Below are 11,912 nucleotides of genomic sequence, written 5' to 3'. Positions count from 1 at the left end.
TTTGTGGCACCGAAGCCACTTGAAATACCATGATGTGCAGCTAAAAACCAACCAGTTTGGGTGCCACTGTCACTAGAAATACCACAACATGTGGCTAAAAAAACAACTGGTTTTGTTGTTTCTTGATCTCTAACAGTAGTCTGCAGCTTGGCAGCCGTCTCCTATCACACCATCCCCTCAACCTCTCAATGATAACGTCAGTTCATATAGACTACATGTAGTCAAAACTGCGTCATCACCTTAGAAATGTTGATATGATATGTATGAAAAGTAAAAATGTAACATATACGTGGTTTGCAAAAACGTTCAATGCCAACATGTTCCTCTGGCGATCGGGCTGAGATGTGAATCTGTTCCTGATATATGTGGACCCCTGAGAGGCCCCAGTAAGGACCCCTGGAGGACACCAGTTTGGGAGCCACAGATATAGGTCACCTTTGTCAAATCATGTGTGTTGAAGCACAGATGAAGCTCCAAGCCAAAATAATTCTCAGATGTGTGGACCCACATCCAAATCTGGATCCATTTAAATTTAATTATAAAAACAAAAGATAACCTCCAATATATTCCGTCAGAATACAGACACTAAAATGGAGGAAATGAAAAGTCTGAAACACTCAAATCTCTCATTACTTGATTTCTTAATTTAATGCTCACATACAGTACAGGATACACATAAGATTTCCTTTACATCTCACAAACACAAAAGCAAACAGTTAAATACATAGATAACTTTAGCACCAGCATAGAGTACTGATCCACTCAGCGTTCTCTAAAACTCTTATTCATAGTGATTTTCAAAATAAAACACCTTAGCTTGATCTCACTAGGCATGGCTTACATGTAGTATCTTTACAGCAGCATTCACTTACAAAGGTTAATTGATTAAAAAAGGATGCATACTGTACACCAAAAGTGGTATACAAAAGCAATACTATATTATATACCCATTTACATGGCCGTTTAAGTTTTCTCAGTGTAACATTTAAGTGTTTCGTGTGTTTTGACAGCTTCCGTATCAACACTGATGCTCAATAAAAACATAGAAACATATGAATTTAAAAAAAAACCTTCTTATGAGTACACATGAAGTGCCTGTGGAGATAATTGGCATGTAACAATCTTGCATATTGAAACATAAATATATCACGTTTACAATGCCCTCATTTTTCTTTATATATACTAACACGAGAGCGACTGTCTTTCTATGTAGGCTATGTTTTGTTTAGGTTATATTGTTTTTTAATATTAAAATTATAATAAAAAAGAATGACAAAAATCCAATGGGAACATTACTTTTCTTGTTACACAGTAATGTGAAAAAATAGTATCAAAATGATTTTCTAAATCTCTCAATTAAAAAGCAATGTAGTATTTAATGCACCGTTTCTCAGTACAGTTATAGATATGTTTTCAGCTCAGTAAACACGGGTAAACAAGATCCTATGGTGAGATCTAACAAAGTGAGAGTTCCTTAAGGTATAAAGTGTTTTCTGTTATACATTTCTTGTCAGATGATGAATATATATATATGTGTATATATATATATTATGAAATCTGCATGCAGCAGACAGAGGTGCTGCTCATGAAGTTTTGTGAGACAAACACCTTTCCTTACACTGGCCTTCTTTTACTGGTTACATAATGTTAACGTGTATGAAGGATGCATTCCACAATCTGATGGTTTTTAGTTCAAAATCTGTGCCAAAAGTAGAGTAAGTAAGTAAAGAGAGAAAAAGAGAGGGGTGAATTTGTGATTATCACTACATGACATCATGGAAATCTTCAGTAAAATGTACTGAAAGGGTCCAACGACTGTGGACCTCACGTCTGATGACCCAAAGTCTGTGAGCCAAGAAAGAGGGTCGGGATACAGGTATGAGGTGTGTCACTTCCTTTAGCAGTCCCCTCCGTCATTTACTCAACCAGATTTGAATGTTTCTCTGCTCAAAACTAGGGATGTGCATCCGTTGCGGAGTTGATTAAACACACTACCCATGCTAGTCTGCCCTAGAAATACTAGTTGGTCTAAACTGTTATCATTTTATGCGAGTGCAGGCATGTTTCTGAAAGATTTATTTTCCTAAAGATTGTTTTCAATATGTCATTTGTTAACTTTTATTTAGTGAGCTGCCATATTTTGTAGGATAATATGCAATGTTCATAATACACAGTGCAAAGTGCCACATATTTCAGGGGCCTTTAACACACAATTTGGTTATTACAAAATGTGATTAAGAATTTCAAATAGCTCTTTTAATATGAACCAGAAGTTCCTAACTGGTCCAGACACAGGGACCAGATTCAAGGTCCACACAGTTGAATATATTTAGCGTCACACTTGCTTTTGGCTATGTCGTCAAGCTAGTTTGCTGTCTCTGTTAAGTAGCTGTCCATTAGTCACTTACTCTATAGCAGGAAACACCTTAAAAATAAAAGCTGTGCGAGAAATTCAATGTACTTTAAAATAAAGCCTGTATTTTCCATTCAGAATGGACCCGCAACCCACCAGTTGGGAACCACCAATATATATTTCTCTGGACAATTACTCTTAAAGATTAAATTGTGATCAATGTCGACTGTTTTCTGAGTGTTTCCTACTTTTAGACTAGTTAACTAGTTTAAGTTTAAACCTCAGTTTAAATATTAGGGGAATTTGTCGTTCCCTACATCCCTACTCAGACCCTTAAAGTAGCTAGAATGACAATAATAAATCAGTGGAAATGTAAAAGCAAAGTAGTATCATAGTCATAGTGATGAACCTACTGATGAATCTGCAGTTGCCTCGGCTCAACGGAGCATTATAGCAGGTTTCAGCTCGTTAGGGGACGCTGTTGGGTCCTTAAATTTACTGTTTTGGTTCATTCTCACCACTCACGCTGTTTTTGGTCACAGCAAAGTAAAAGCTCTAAAAACCCACAGTACACCACCTGCTCAGCACCACACAACAGACACGCACAGTTAGCAACAAGCTAGTGAACTTAGTGGAGCATTCAGCAGCTAAAGAGACAAATATTTCCCTCAGGAGTCAGTGAAGACCAAAACAGAGGTAAAACAAGAGTGAATTAGACTTACATTGATCAGGTGACTAGAAACATGTCTCTTAATTAAGCTAATATTGCTTCGTAACAGTTGGATTTGACAAGTTAGCCAAATCAGCTTAAACGGTGATGCTATTTCAATGTTATGTTAACATCTGTTTCCTGTTAGAAGAAGCTAACATTTACGTTAACCCAATAATGTAAGCATTAAGTTGGACCCTACTCTCCTCCTACTTTTCCGCATCTTGCTAATGTTAAAATGCTAATGTTTGTTAGCAACAGATTCATAAACGACCGAAGATAAAGTTGTATCTGCGCAGTATTATTTGAAGATGTCACTCTTTGTGCGGCTGTCTTGGACTTTTTAGTTCACCTATAGCATACTTTTACAAAGAAGTTACTGTTAACTGCTCCTTCTGAGCACAAATGAGTTCATTTAACCTTATAAGTAGCAGCCTATTTGTGATGCACCTCATGCTTGCAGGGTCCATGTCATTGGTTCGACAGCCCATTGGTTTGACATCCCATTAGTCCGACTGTCTGCGGTGCTGAACGGCTCGCGGCGGGCGTATGGTGCGCCGCGACCGGCTTGAGGCGGAGCAGGCTCACGGCTTATGAGTTTGTCACTTTCTTTTTCATTTTAACCCACACCATGATCTTTTCCTGACCCTAACCAAGTGGTTTTTGTGCCTAAACCTAACCAGACCTTAACCACAGGGCATCATGATGATTTCGGAACGGACTTCGGAACAATGAGTTTAATATGGTCGGAACAATGGGCTGTCGAACCAATGGGCAGTTCCCATGCTTGCAGATCCTCCTCTCTTCCCGTTGGCCCACAGACCTGGGGTCCCTTTTCAAATGTATTGTTGGACTCAAGGAGGGGAAATATATCGTATAGGGTTTTCAGAACTTAGTCTGCTTTAGTTTGTCGATGTGGTAGCAAAGCTTCAAGGCCGGCCCCAGCTTCAGTCCGAGGTACTTCATGATCATGTCGCTCTTTAGGAGTAACAAAGCGTTTCCATCGATCTCCTGAGGGGCAGCAGAACGAAGAAGATGGTGTCAAATCAGCCAGGAATAGACGACAAAGCAAGAATCCCCACTGGATGAACAAGAGTACCATGAACTTACATGTTTCCTAAAGACGTCTGCGTGGGGGCCGAGAGCCTGTGGGTCCGCATCCCTGATGAACCAGACAACATCTTCCACAGACCAGGTGGATGGGTCTTTATTGGGTGGAGCCTTGGACTCCTGGGGCTCTGTAGATGCATTATAACCTCCTGGAAGAACACAGAATAGAAAGGTGCTTAACTTTTCACACCTCAGAGAAAAATCCATTGAAGCAATCTTTGCTTTGTCTCACCTGTCCTGTTGCTCTCGGGGAACGTGTTTGGGCTGGTGGATGACTGCCTGCACATACTCATGGAGGCTGAGCCATTGGAGAACTGCTGTGACGAACGAAACCCGTAGGAGGACTTTGGCGAGTAGGACGAGCTTATGGAGCTGAAAGCAGAATCGCCAGGGTCCACGGAGTAGCGTTTGCCGTCAGACTGGTCTAAGTGGTAGTCCTCGGCCATCGATGTTTCAGCTGAAGACGAGATCAGAGTCAGAATTAGCTCAAATAATTTGTTTATGTCTGCACAGCAGCTTCTGTTAGACAGATTCAGACGTACCATCCGACTGGTAGGAGCCACCACTGTGCTGGGTAATGGGCTGATCACTGAAGAGGTTTTCACAGTGCAAGCTGCGGCAGAGCTTCTTCAGAAAGCGGAGCACATAGTCGATGCTGTTCACCACGGGGAGGCTGAGGAGGTGCTGCTTCCCATCAAATGTGGCTGGAGGAGCAAAACAGGAGGAACCACTTGAAACAACATCATAGTCTCAGTTATTAAACCTTTACTAATGCATGTTTGCTACACAGTGCCACCTCAGGTAAAGTGCTGAAATAAAAACAACAGAACAAATAGAAAGCAACACCTGAGGGAGGTCTTTGTACAACACCTGATATTTTTTCTCCCCCGTAGCCTTGCGTGAGGAGAGTGAACACTGTTTTCTGCTGGAAGGCGCTGTCGATGCAGCCTTGGACCGCCTGCTGCAGCACCACAGAGGGTCTGTCGGGTCCGAAGTGATCGGGGAGCTGCTGGATCTTCTTCCTGTCCAGGTTGGGGCCAGTGTTGGCCTGTTTGTTGATGTAGATACAGACTGGGGCAGGGAAAACAGAGGGGGAGACAGGTTTGGGTGGATAAGGGATGGAGAAGAGATACCTAAATTATCTTAATGATCTTTAAGAGTCAAAGCAAATCGTGGCGAGGTTTTCAGGACAAGAAGTCTATTAACGGTCCAGTGTGTAGGATTTAGAGGCATCTATTGGCAGATATGGAATCTAATAATCATATCTATGTTTTCATTCATTTATAATCACCAGAAAATAATAATCATTGTGTTTTTGTGACCTTAGAATGAGCCATTTATGTCTACATACAGAGCGAGACCTCGTCCAGAGTCCATCATGTTGTCCTATGGTAGCCCAGATCAGACAAACCAAACACTTGCTCTCTATTTGCATTTTTGCGTTGGCTGCCATAGTTCCCCTACAAACCTGGCACATAGGAGGAGTTTCAGTTCTGCCACCTCACCACTAGATGCCACTAAATCCCACACACTGGACCTTTAATTCCTCTTAAGGCTCATTCATACTCCCTTTACGTACGAAAATAGACACATCAGTTTCGAACGTTGTAACGTCACTGCCCTCGTACTTCTATCTGTCCTTTATGACGACATAAAACAGCCAATAGATGGCACTAGAGGGCACAGCAAAGGCTTCAGACAAAAACAAAGGTGGCCACGATGGAGGAGGTCGTAATAATGTGGCTTTTAACAGAGGCAATGTTGTAGACAGTGGTGTGGATGAAGAATTCTTTTCATTATATTATTGATTCGGTCAGTTACAGCAATTTTCAAAGGTCTCCTATAGTAGTATCTCGCTAGAACAAGGCTACACTACCCCCCATGATCTCTAGTGGTACTGCTCGGTTTCGCCCATATCCCTAAGCTATCAGAAAATGGATACAGGCAAAATGAACGCAGCATTAACAGAGGACTCCATCCTTGTCAGTATATGTATCTAACTTTGAGCATAAATGAGCCCTTATGTGTGGTTTGAGAGTTCTGTGTCTTACCTGTGAGCACCTGGGGCGTGGCAGAGTGGGGGATGGTGGCAGCATCCTGAGGAATGGAGCTCATATCGGGCTCAGGGGTGCTGCTGGGTGGAGAGATAGCCAACGGTGTCATCACCATCCTGGGTTTGAGCTGTGGGAGAAGAAGTTTTTATACTCCTGTGTTTATTTCAGGCATCATTTATTTACTGAATCGTGCAGAGAGGGGGATGGTGGAATAATCAGGCAACCAAATCTGTATAAAACCACAGATGATAAATTCTGTGTATTCATGGATAAAAAACAGACATTATGACTTTCTCTTTTGACATGATAATATTTCAGTAACATCTGACTACAGCAGAACAAAGCCTCACACATGTTAAGTCTCTCTCTGTTACACTGGGGTCCCACAAAACGTGAAGGGCATGGAGCCGGTGTGTCTGTCTTTCTGTGTACACATGCATTTTTAAACACACTGCATCCCCACACACACAGCACAGCTCATCCCCCTCCGGTTTCCCCCTCATGTGGCTGACCTTGAAGCCCGGCTTTCTCCCCCTCTTCTTTGGCACTTTGAGTGGAGGGAGCGATTCAGGGTAACGGTTTGGAAAATCCATCTTGGCGACATTGCGGAGCGGGGGTCTCCCTCTCTTCCTGCCCGGTATCTTCCCCGACTGGCTGGGGATGAAGGAGGGAGCCACTGCAGCTGATTGCATTTCACTGTTGTTGCCGTCTGATTTCTGTGCCGTTGCTGCAGGTACACTCATTTGGAGCTGGAGACAAAGGAAAACAAGCAACTGAGCTCCAGCTACAGAAATGCAAAGAAAACATGCACTTTACTTGCACATTAATCCTCGTCCTCCTCCTCCTTGGCAACTACATATCAGAGAGCAGCATTAGCATCAATTTAGAGCAGACACAGAGGAGGCAGAAAGGTGAACAACAGCAAACATCCAAACACTGAGACTGCAGAACACTCAGCTGAGCATTGCGGTGAGAGGAGCAGCATTTAGCAGAGCACCATCATAAGCAAACAACACAAAAGGCAGCCATGCATGAGCTGTGGAGGAAACAGCACCTCCATCCTGCACTGATAACACACTAATAAACCTGAGAGATGCAGAGAGGAGGGGGGGGGGGGGGGGGGGGGTCTATTACCTGCTGTCGTCTATTGTGAAAACCCAAGAGCCAAGCCCTTTTGTCTTAAATCCCAGGAGCCTAAAGGTGACCATAAAGCTAGATCCCTAACAATGAAGGCAAAGCCATCTTGCTCTTGCTGTGTGTGGCTTTTTCCTCGTCCCCCCTTTTGGTTAACACACTGCTGCCTCTGCTGCTGCTGCTGCTGCTGCTGCTGCTGCTGCTCGGCACACAGGCTGCAGACATCTCATTAGACTAATGCATTCAGCAGTGGCAGAGGGAGGGGGAAATTGACTTCACCATGGCTACCCAGCTATGAATTACCATTACGATGACAGCTTCCACCCTAATCTTTAAAAAAGAAAAAAAAGAAAAAGGAAGAAGCAGCAAAAAAACAAACGTGGCACATCTCCCGTGCAGCACGAATGATTAATTCATGCCTCCAAAAATGTCTCTTGTTTTAAAATTAAAGCAGATTTATCAAAAGCATACAGTATGTAAACAAGCAATCAGCGGTCAGCAGCCACTCACCATCCAAAACAGATGTGGAGTGTCCCTACACTCCTTCCTGTGTTTCCTATATTTTTCCTGAGCACGGATCTCAAAGCAGGCGGCTTCCACTGTAATACTGTATATATATATGTGTGTGTGTGTGTGAGTGTGTGTGTGTGTGTACAACAGACAGACAGAGAGAGAGAGAGAGTGACAGTGCGCGCGTGTGTGTGTGCATTAAAGAGAGACGGAGAGAGAGAGAGAGAGAGAGAGAGAGAGAGTGAGTGAGGGAGAAGGGCTCCTCTGTTGTCATGGCAACAAGCCTGTAAGCCCCTGTAACACCCCGTCGGTTGTCTGCCATGTTTTTTTGTCTGCTCAGTGCTGTGGAGGTATAATTAGACCGCGGACAGAGTTTCTGCCGTCTTTAATTTTAATGAGAAGATTCATCAGAAATTGTCAGCGTTATTTTTCTTGATTTCTGCAGCAGGTTTGCAGCTGTCAGATGTTATTCTTGCAGATTTTATAAATATATTTATTGACATATGATAAATTTAGAGCTTTGACGGTTACTAGATTAATCCATCAAAATAAAAACAATCTATTTTGATAATCAAATTATCATTATAATATGTTTTTCAAGGATAAATGTCAAATAGCTGCTGGTCAGATTTGAGGATTTACATGATAATAAACAGAATATATTTGGGTTTTTAACAAAAGAATACAACTGAGGACATGATCCTTGTTTTTAATCTACATATTAATTGCTAATATAAATATATACAGTCAGTTGCAGCCCTGGATTTATTATTCAAACTGCAGTTAGCCTATGCAATACTACAGCTGATCACAAAATTGAAACTGAAACATCTGTCAGCAGCAACATTAAAGTCATTTGTAAGTATAAATGCCAAATATTTGCTTCTTAAATGTGACGATTTTGGTGCTTTTCTTTGTCATACATGATAATAAACTGAATATATTAGGGTTATGGACTGATGGTCGAACAAAACAACGTATTTTAGGACACAAACCTTGAGCTTTGTGTAGGCAAAATGTTAATTAAGAAAATAATTTGCAGATTAGTCAATATTTTCAGCCTGCAGATATAACTCAAACTGCTATTAGGCTGTGTTATATTGCAGCTGAATACAATATTACAGCTGAAACAATTAGTTGATTCATTTCAATTGACATAACATTCATCAGCAACAATTTTTAAGTTATTTATCTAAGCAAAAATGCCAAATATTTACTCCTCAGATGTCAGGAATCAATGCTTTTCTTATATATATATATATAAGAAATATATACTGAATATATTTGAGTTTTGGACTCACGGTCAAACAAAACAACGCAAGCAAGGACATGAACTTTGACATATTTCCTATCTGTTTTATTAGTAATAATCTGCATATTAGTCAATACTAAAAATATACATATATTTAAAACTGCAGCCCTGGTAGATTTGTCATAAATATTGATTTATTGATACATATTGATTCTGAATATGTGAAACAGTTTCAATGCTCAGTTTAAGCAGTATTGATGCACCAGTACCCGCAGCTCTGTCTCGCTTTCTCTTATCATTAATGTGTACTACAGTCACTATGCTGTTCCCTACTACAAACCAAGAAAAGAAAATTCATCCTTGTCATGTTATAGCTCTGTTATATTCATCTTTTGATCGTTTTTTAAATCATATGCCCTCAATGTCAAAATTTTCTGTGTTATCAAAAACGGTTTTGAATGTCAGTATTTTTCAAGGTATTATATTGAAGTTAGAAATGTCAGTATTGTGACACTAAGCCCTAGATATATTATTCAAATTGTAGTTATCATACATTGCAGGAAAAATGGGTCCATTCATACATTATTTTAATTTACACAACATGCCTCAGCAACAGTGTTTACATCTTTGTTTTTTAAGCAAAAATACGAAATATTTATTTTTTGAATTTGAAGATTTACTGCTTTTTTAGTCATACGTGACAATAAACATGATAATGAATTGAATGTATTTGGGTTTTGGGTTGTTCAAACAAAACAAGACAATGAAGCACAGAAATCTTGAGCTGAGGGAAATTACAACAAACCTTTATCACTATTTTTGTATTTATAGTCAAAGCGATTAAACAGGAAAACAACTGGCAGGTTAAATGATGATGGAAATGACTACTAGTTGCAGCTATATTCATTATTTTGATTGACAAGACATTTATCTTCAATATTTAAGTTATTACTGAAGTGAAAACTGCAAACCTTTCTCTGGTTTCAGCCTCTAAAATGTGATGTAAATTAAATATCTCTGCGTTTTGGATTGTTAGTTAACAGAAAAATCAATTTGAAATCATTACTTCGGCTATTTTGTAACATTTAATACACTAAAACAACAGTCAGATGAATCCATAATAACAATAATCATCAGTTACAGTTCTAAATAATATATCATAATAACCATAATCAATGTCTTGCTTATCTATTAATGAATTTGTCCCCTGCATGTTTCCGTCTCTGCCTTTTCAACATGATTTCCGCCGTAAACACTGATCTGCATCATGTGCAGTTTCTCTGCAGTCCCTGTTTCTGCCACATGAAACACAAAAGGTCATTTTAGGTATTTCATGACTTGGACGCAGGTGTATATGTTCTAAATTTAGCCTAAATTAACACCATGGGACTTTGATTTTCCTATCTCTTTGGGCATTTCAGTAGATGCTACTACAGGGTACAGTCATTTATTCTATAATAACAAATGAGGTGTAGTGTGTGTAGACCCTATTGTGCATGATTGTGATTAGGATGGCAACTAATAAGTATTTTTTATTTTCAATTAATGTATCTTTATTTTTTTTACTTAAGTATAAAGATAATTAAATTAAAAAAATGCCTTTAACAATTCCCAAAGCTCAAGGTCTTTGGATGATTTGTTTTCCCTAATGTCTAAAATCCAAATATATTCAGTAAAATTAAAAGTTAAATTAAGAAATAAATAAACAATTAAATGGCCTCGACAGCTGCTGCAGTTCTTTCAGAAAATACATTTTGAACTGATTCATTTAAAAAGAGGCTTAAAGCTTTTCTTATTGTCATTGCTTTTAATGAAAAAGAATATTCATTCAAACCCTGCACTGCAATTCTGATCCTTCTATTTAATCTGTTTTATTCAAGTTAAGCTTGTTTTTAATCGTCTATTTTATTTTACTGTTTTAAAATCTTATTTAAATATATCCTTTTATGTCTTGTTTTTTAAATGTTATCTTAATGACTTTTATGTCTTTTGTAAATTACTTTAAAATGCTTTGTTGTGTTTTAAAAAAAAAAGAAAAGAATATTTATTAGTTTTGGTTTTAAGGAAAACAAACATGTTATAAAAGAAACCATAAGAGCAACATATTCTTCACAATAAAAACTGAACAAGAACTTCCTGTAATAAAAATAACAAACTAAATAAATAAATAAATAAAAGGGTTTTTTTAATAAATAGATAAACATATATATATATATATATATATATATATATATATATATATATATATATATATAATTTTGAAAATATTTCAAAATTAACAAATATATTAAAAATGATAACAATAATAACAATTATTATTATTATTATCATCTTATTGTAAATGTATTAATATCAAAATAAATAAACAGATGTTTTAATAAATAGATAAATACATTTTTAAATCATCAAATATATGGATATTATTATTATTAATAATAACAATAATAATTATATATTTTTAGTTTAAAACTATTTTATGACTTCAATATTTTCTTGTTTATCTATTTCCTTTTTTAAAAAATATATTGCTCACAAACATGTTGTCTACTTAAAATTAATTATCTATTTATTTATTTAAAAATCCCTTTATTTATTTGTGTATAACAATATAAAAAAATTAATAATACTTAATATTATTAATAATATTCATAATATTGTTTGTTGAAGAATTGTTCAGCAATTATATGTTATAAATGTTGATATATATAATTATAAAATATTATCATAATTCTGCAGTGCTGTGACATTATAATAATAATAATAATAATAACAAATATTAACAACAATAAT

At 37.9% G+C, this 11,912-nt stretch overlaps 1 protein-coding gene across 2 annotated transcripts; it reads right to left on the bottom strand.

Moving 5' to 3' along the window:
• Window positions 1-626: 626 nt before the first annotated feature.
• On the bottom strand, window positions 627-8,103 carry LOC117266843 (sex comb on midleg-like protein 4). Of its 2 annotated transcripts, none has more exons than XM_033642221.2 (8): window positions 7,871-8,103; window positions 6,739-6,975; window positions 6,224-6,353; window positions 5,043-5,243; window positions 4,715-4,876; window positions 4,405-4,629; window positions 4,173-4,321; window positions 627-4,073 (listed from the first exon to the last, which is right to left on the bottom strand). In XM_033642221.2, the coding sequence occupies exons 1-8, from the start codon at window positions 7,871-7,873 to the stop codon at window positions 3,948-3,950; spliced, it is 1,233 nt and encodes a 410-aa protein (XP_033498112.1). In that variant the 5' UTR covers window positions 7,874-8,103; the 3' UTR covers window positions 627-3,947. The 2 variants fall into 2 exon arrangements, with proteins under 2 accessions (XP_033498112.1, XP_033498113.1); XM_033642222.2 differs by lacking the exon at window positions 7,871-8,103 and adding an exon at window positions 7,361-7,858.
• Between the last annotated feature and the right edge of the window lie 3,809 nt (window positions 8,104-11,912).

This window comes from Epinephelus lanceolatus, chromosome 15 (assembly GCF_041903045.1).
Source record: "Epinephelus lanceolatus isolate andai-2023 chromosome 15, ASM4190304v1, whole genome shotgun sequence".
NCBI lineage: Eukaryota > Metazoa > Chordata > Actinopteri > Perciformes > Serranidae > Epinephelus > Epinephelus lanceolatus.
This window is presented reverse-complemented; position numbering and strand designations above follow the sequence as displayed.

Excerpts from the sequence above, each read along its gene's own strand:
- LOC117266843 (XM_033642221.2), bottom strand. Across the intron at positions 6,354-6,738 it reads GGAGAAAGCCGGGCTTCAAG|CTCAAACCCAGGATGGTGAT; the intron begins GTCAGCCACATG and ends CTTCTCCCACAG. Across the intron at positions 4,877-5,042 it reads CGGGGGAGAAAAAATATCAG|CCACATTTGATGGGAAGCAG; the intron begins GTGTTGTACAAA and ends TTGCTCCTCCAG.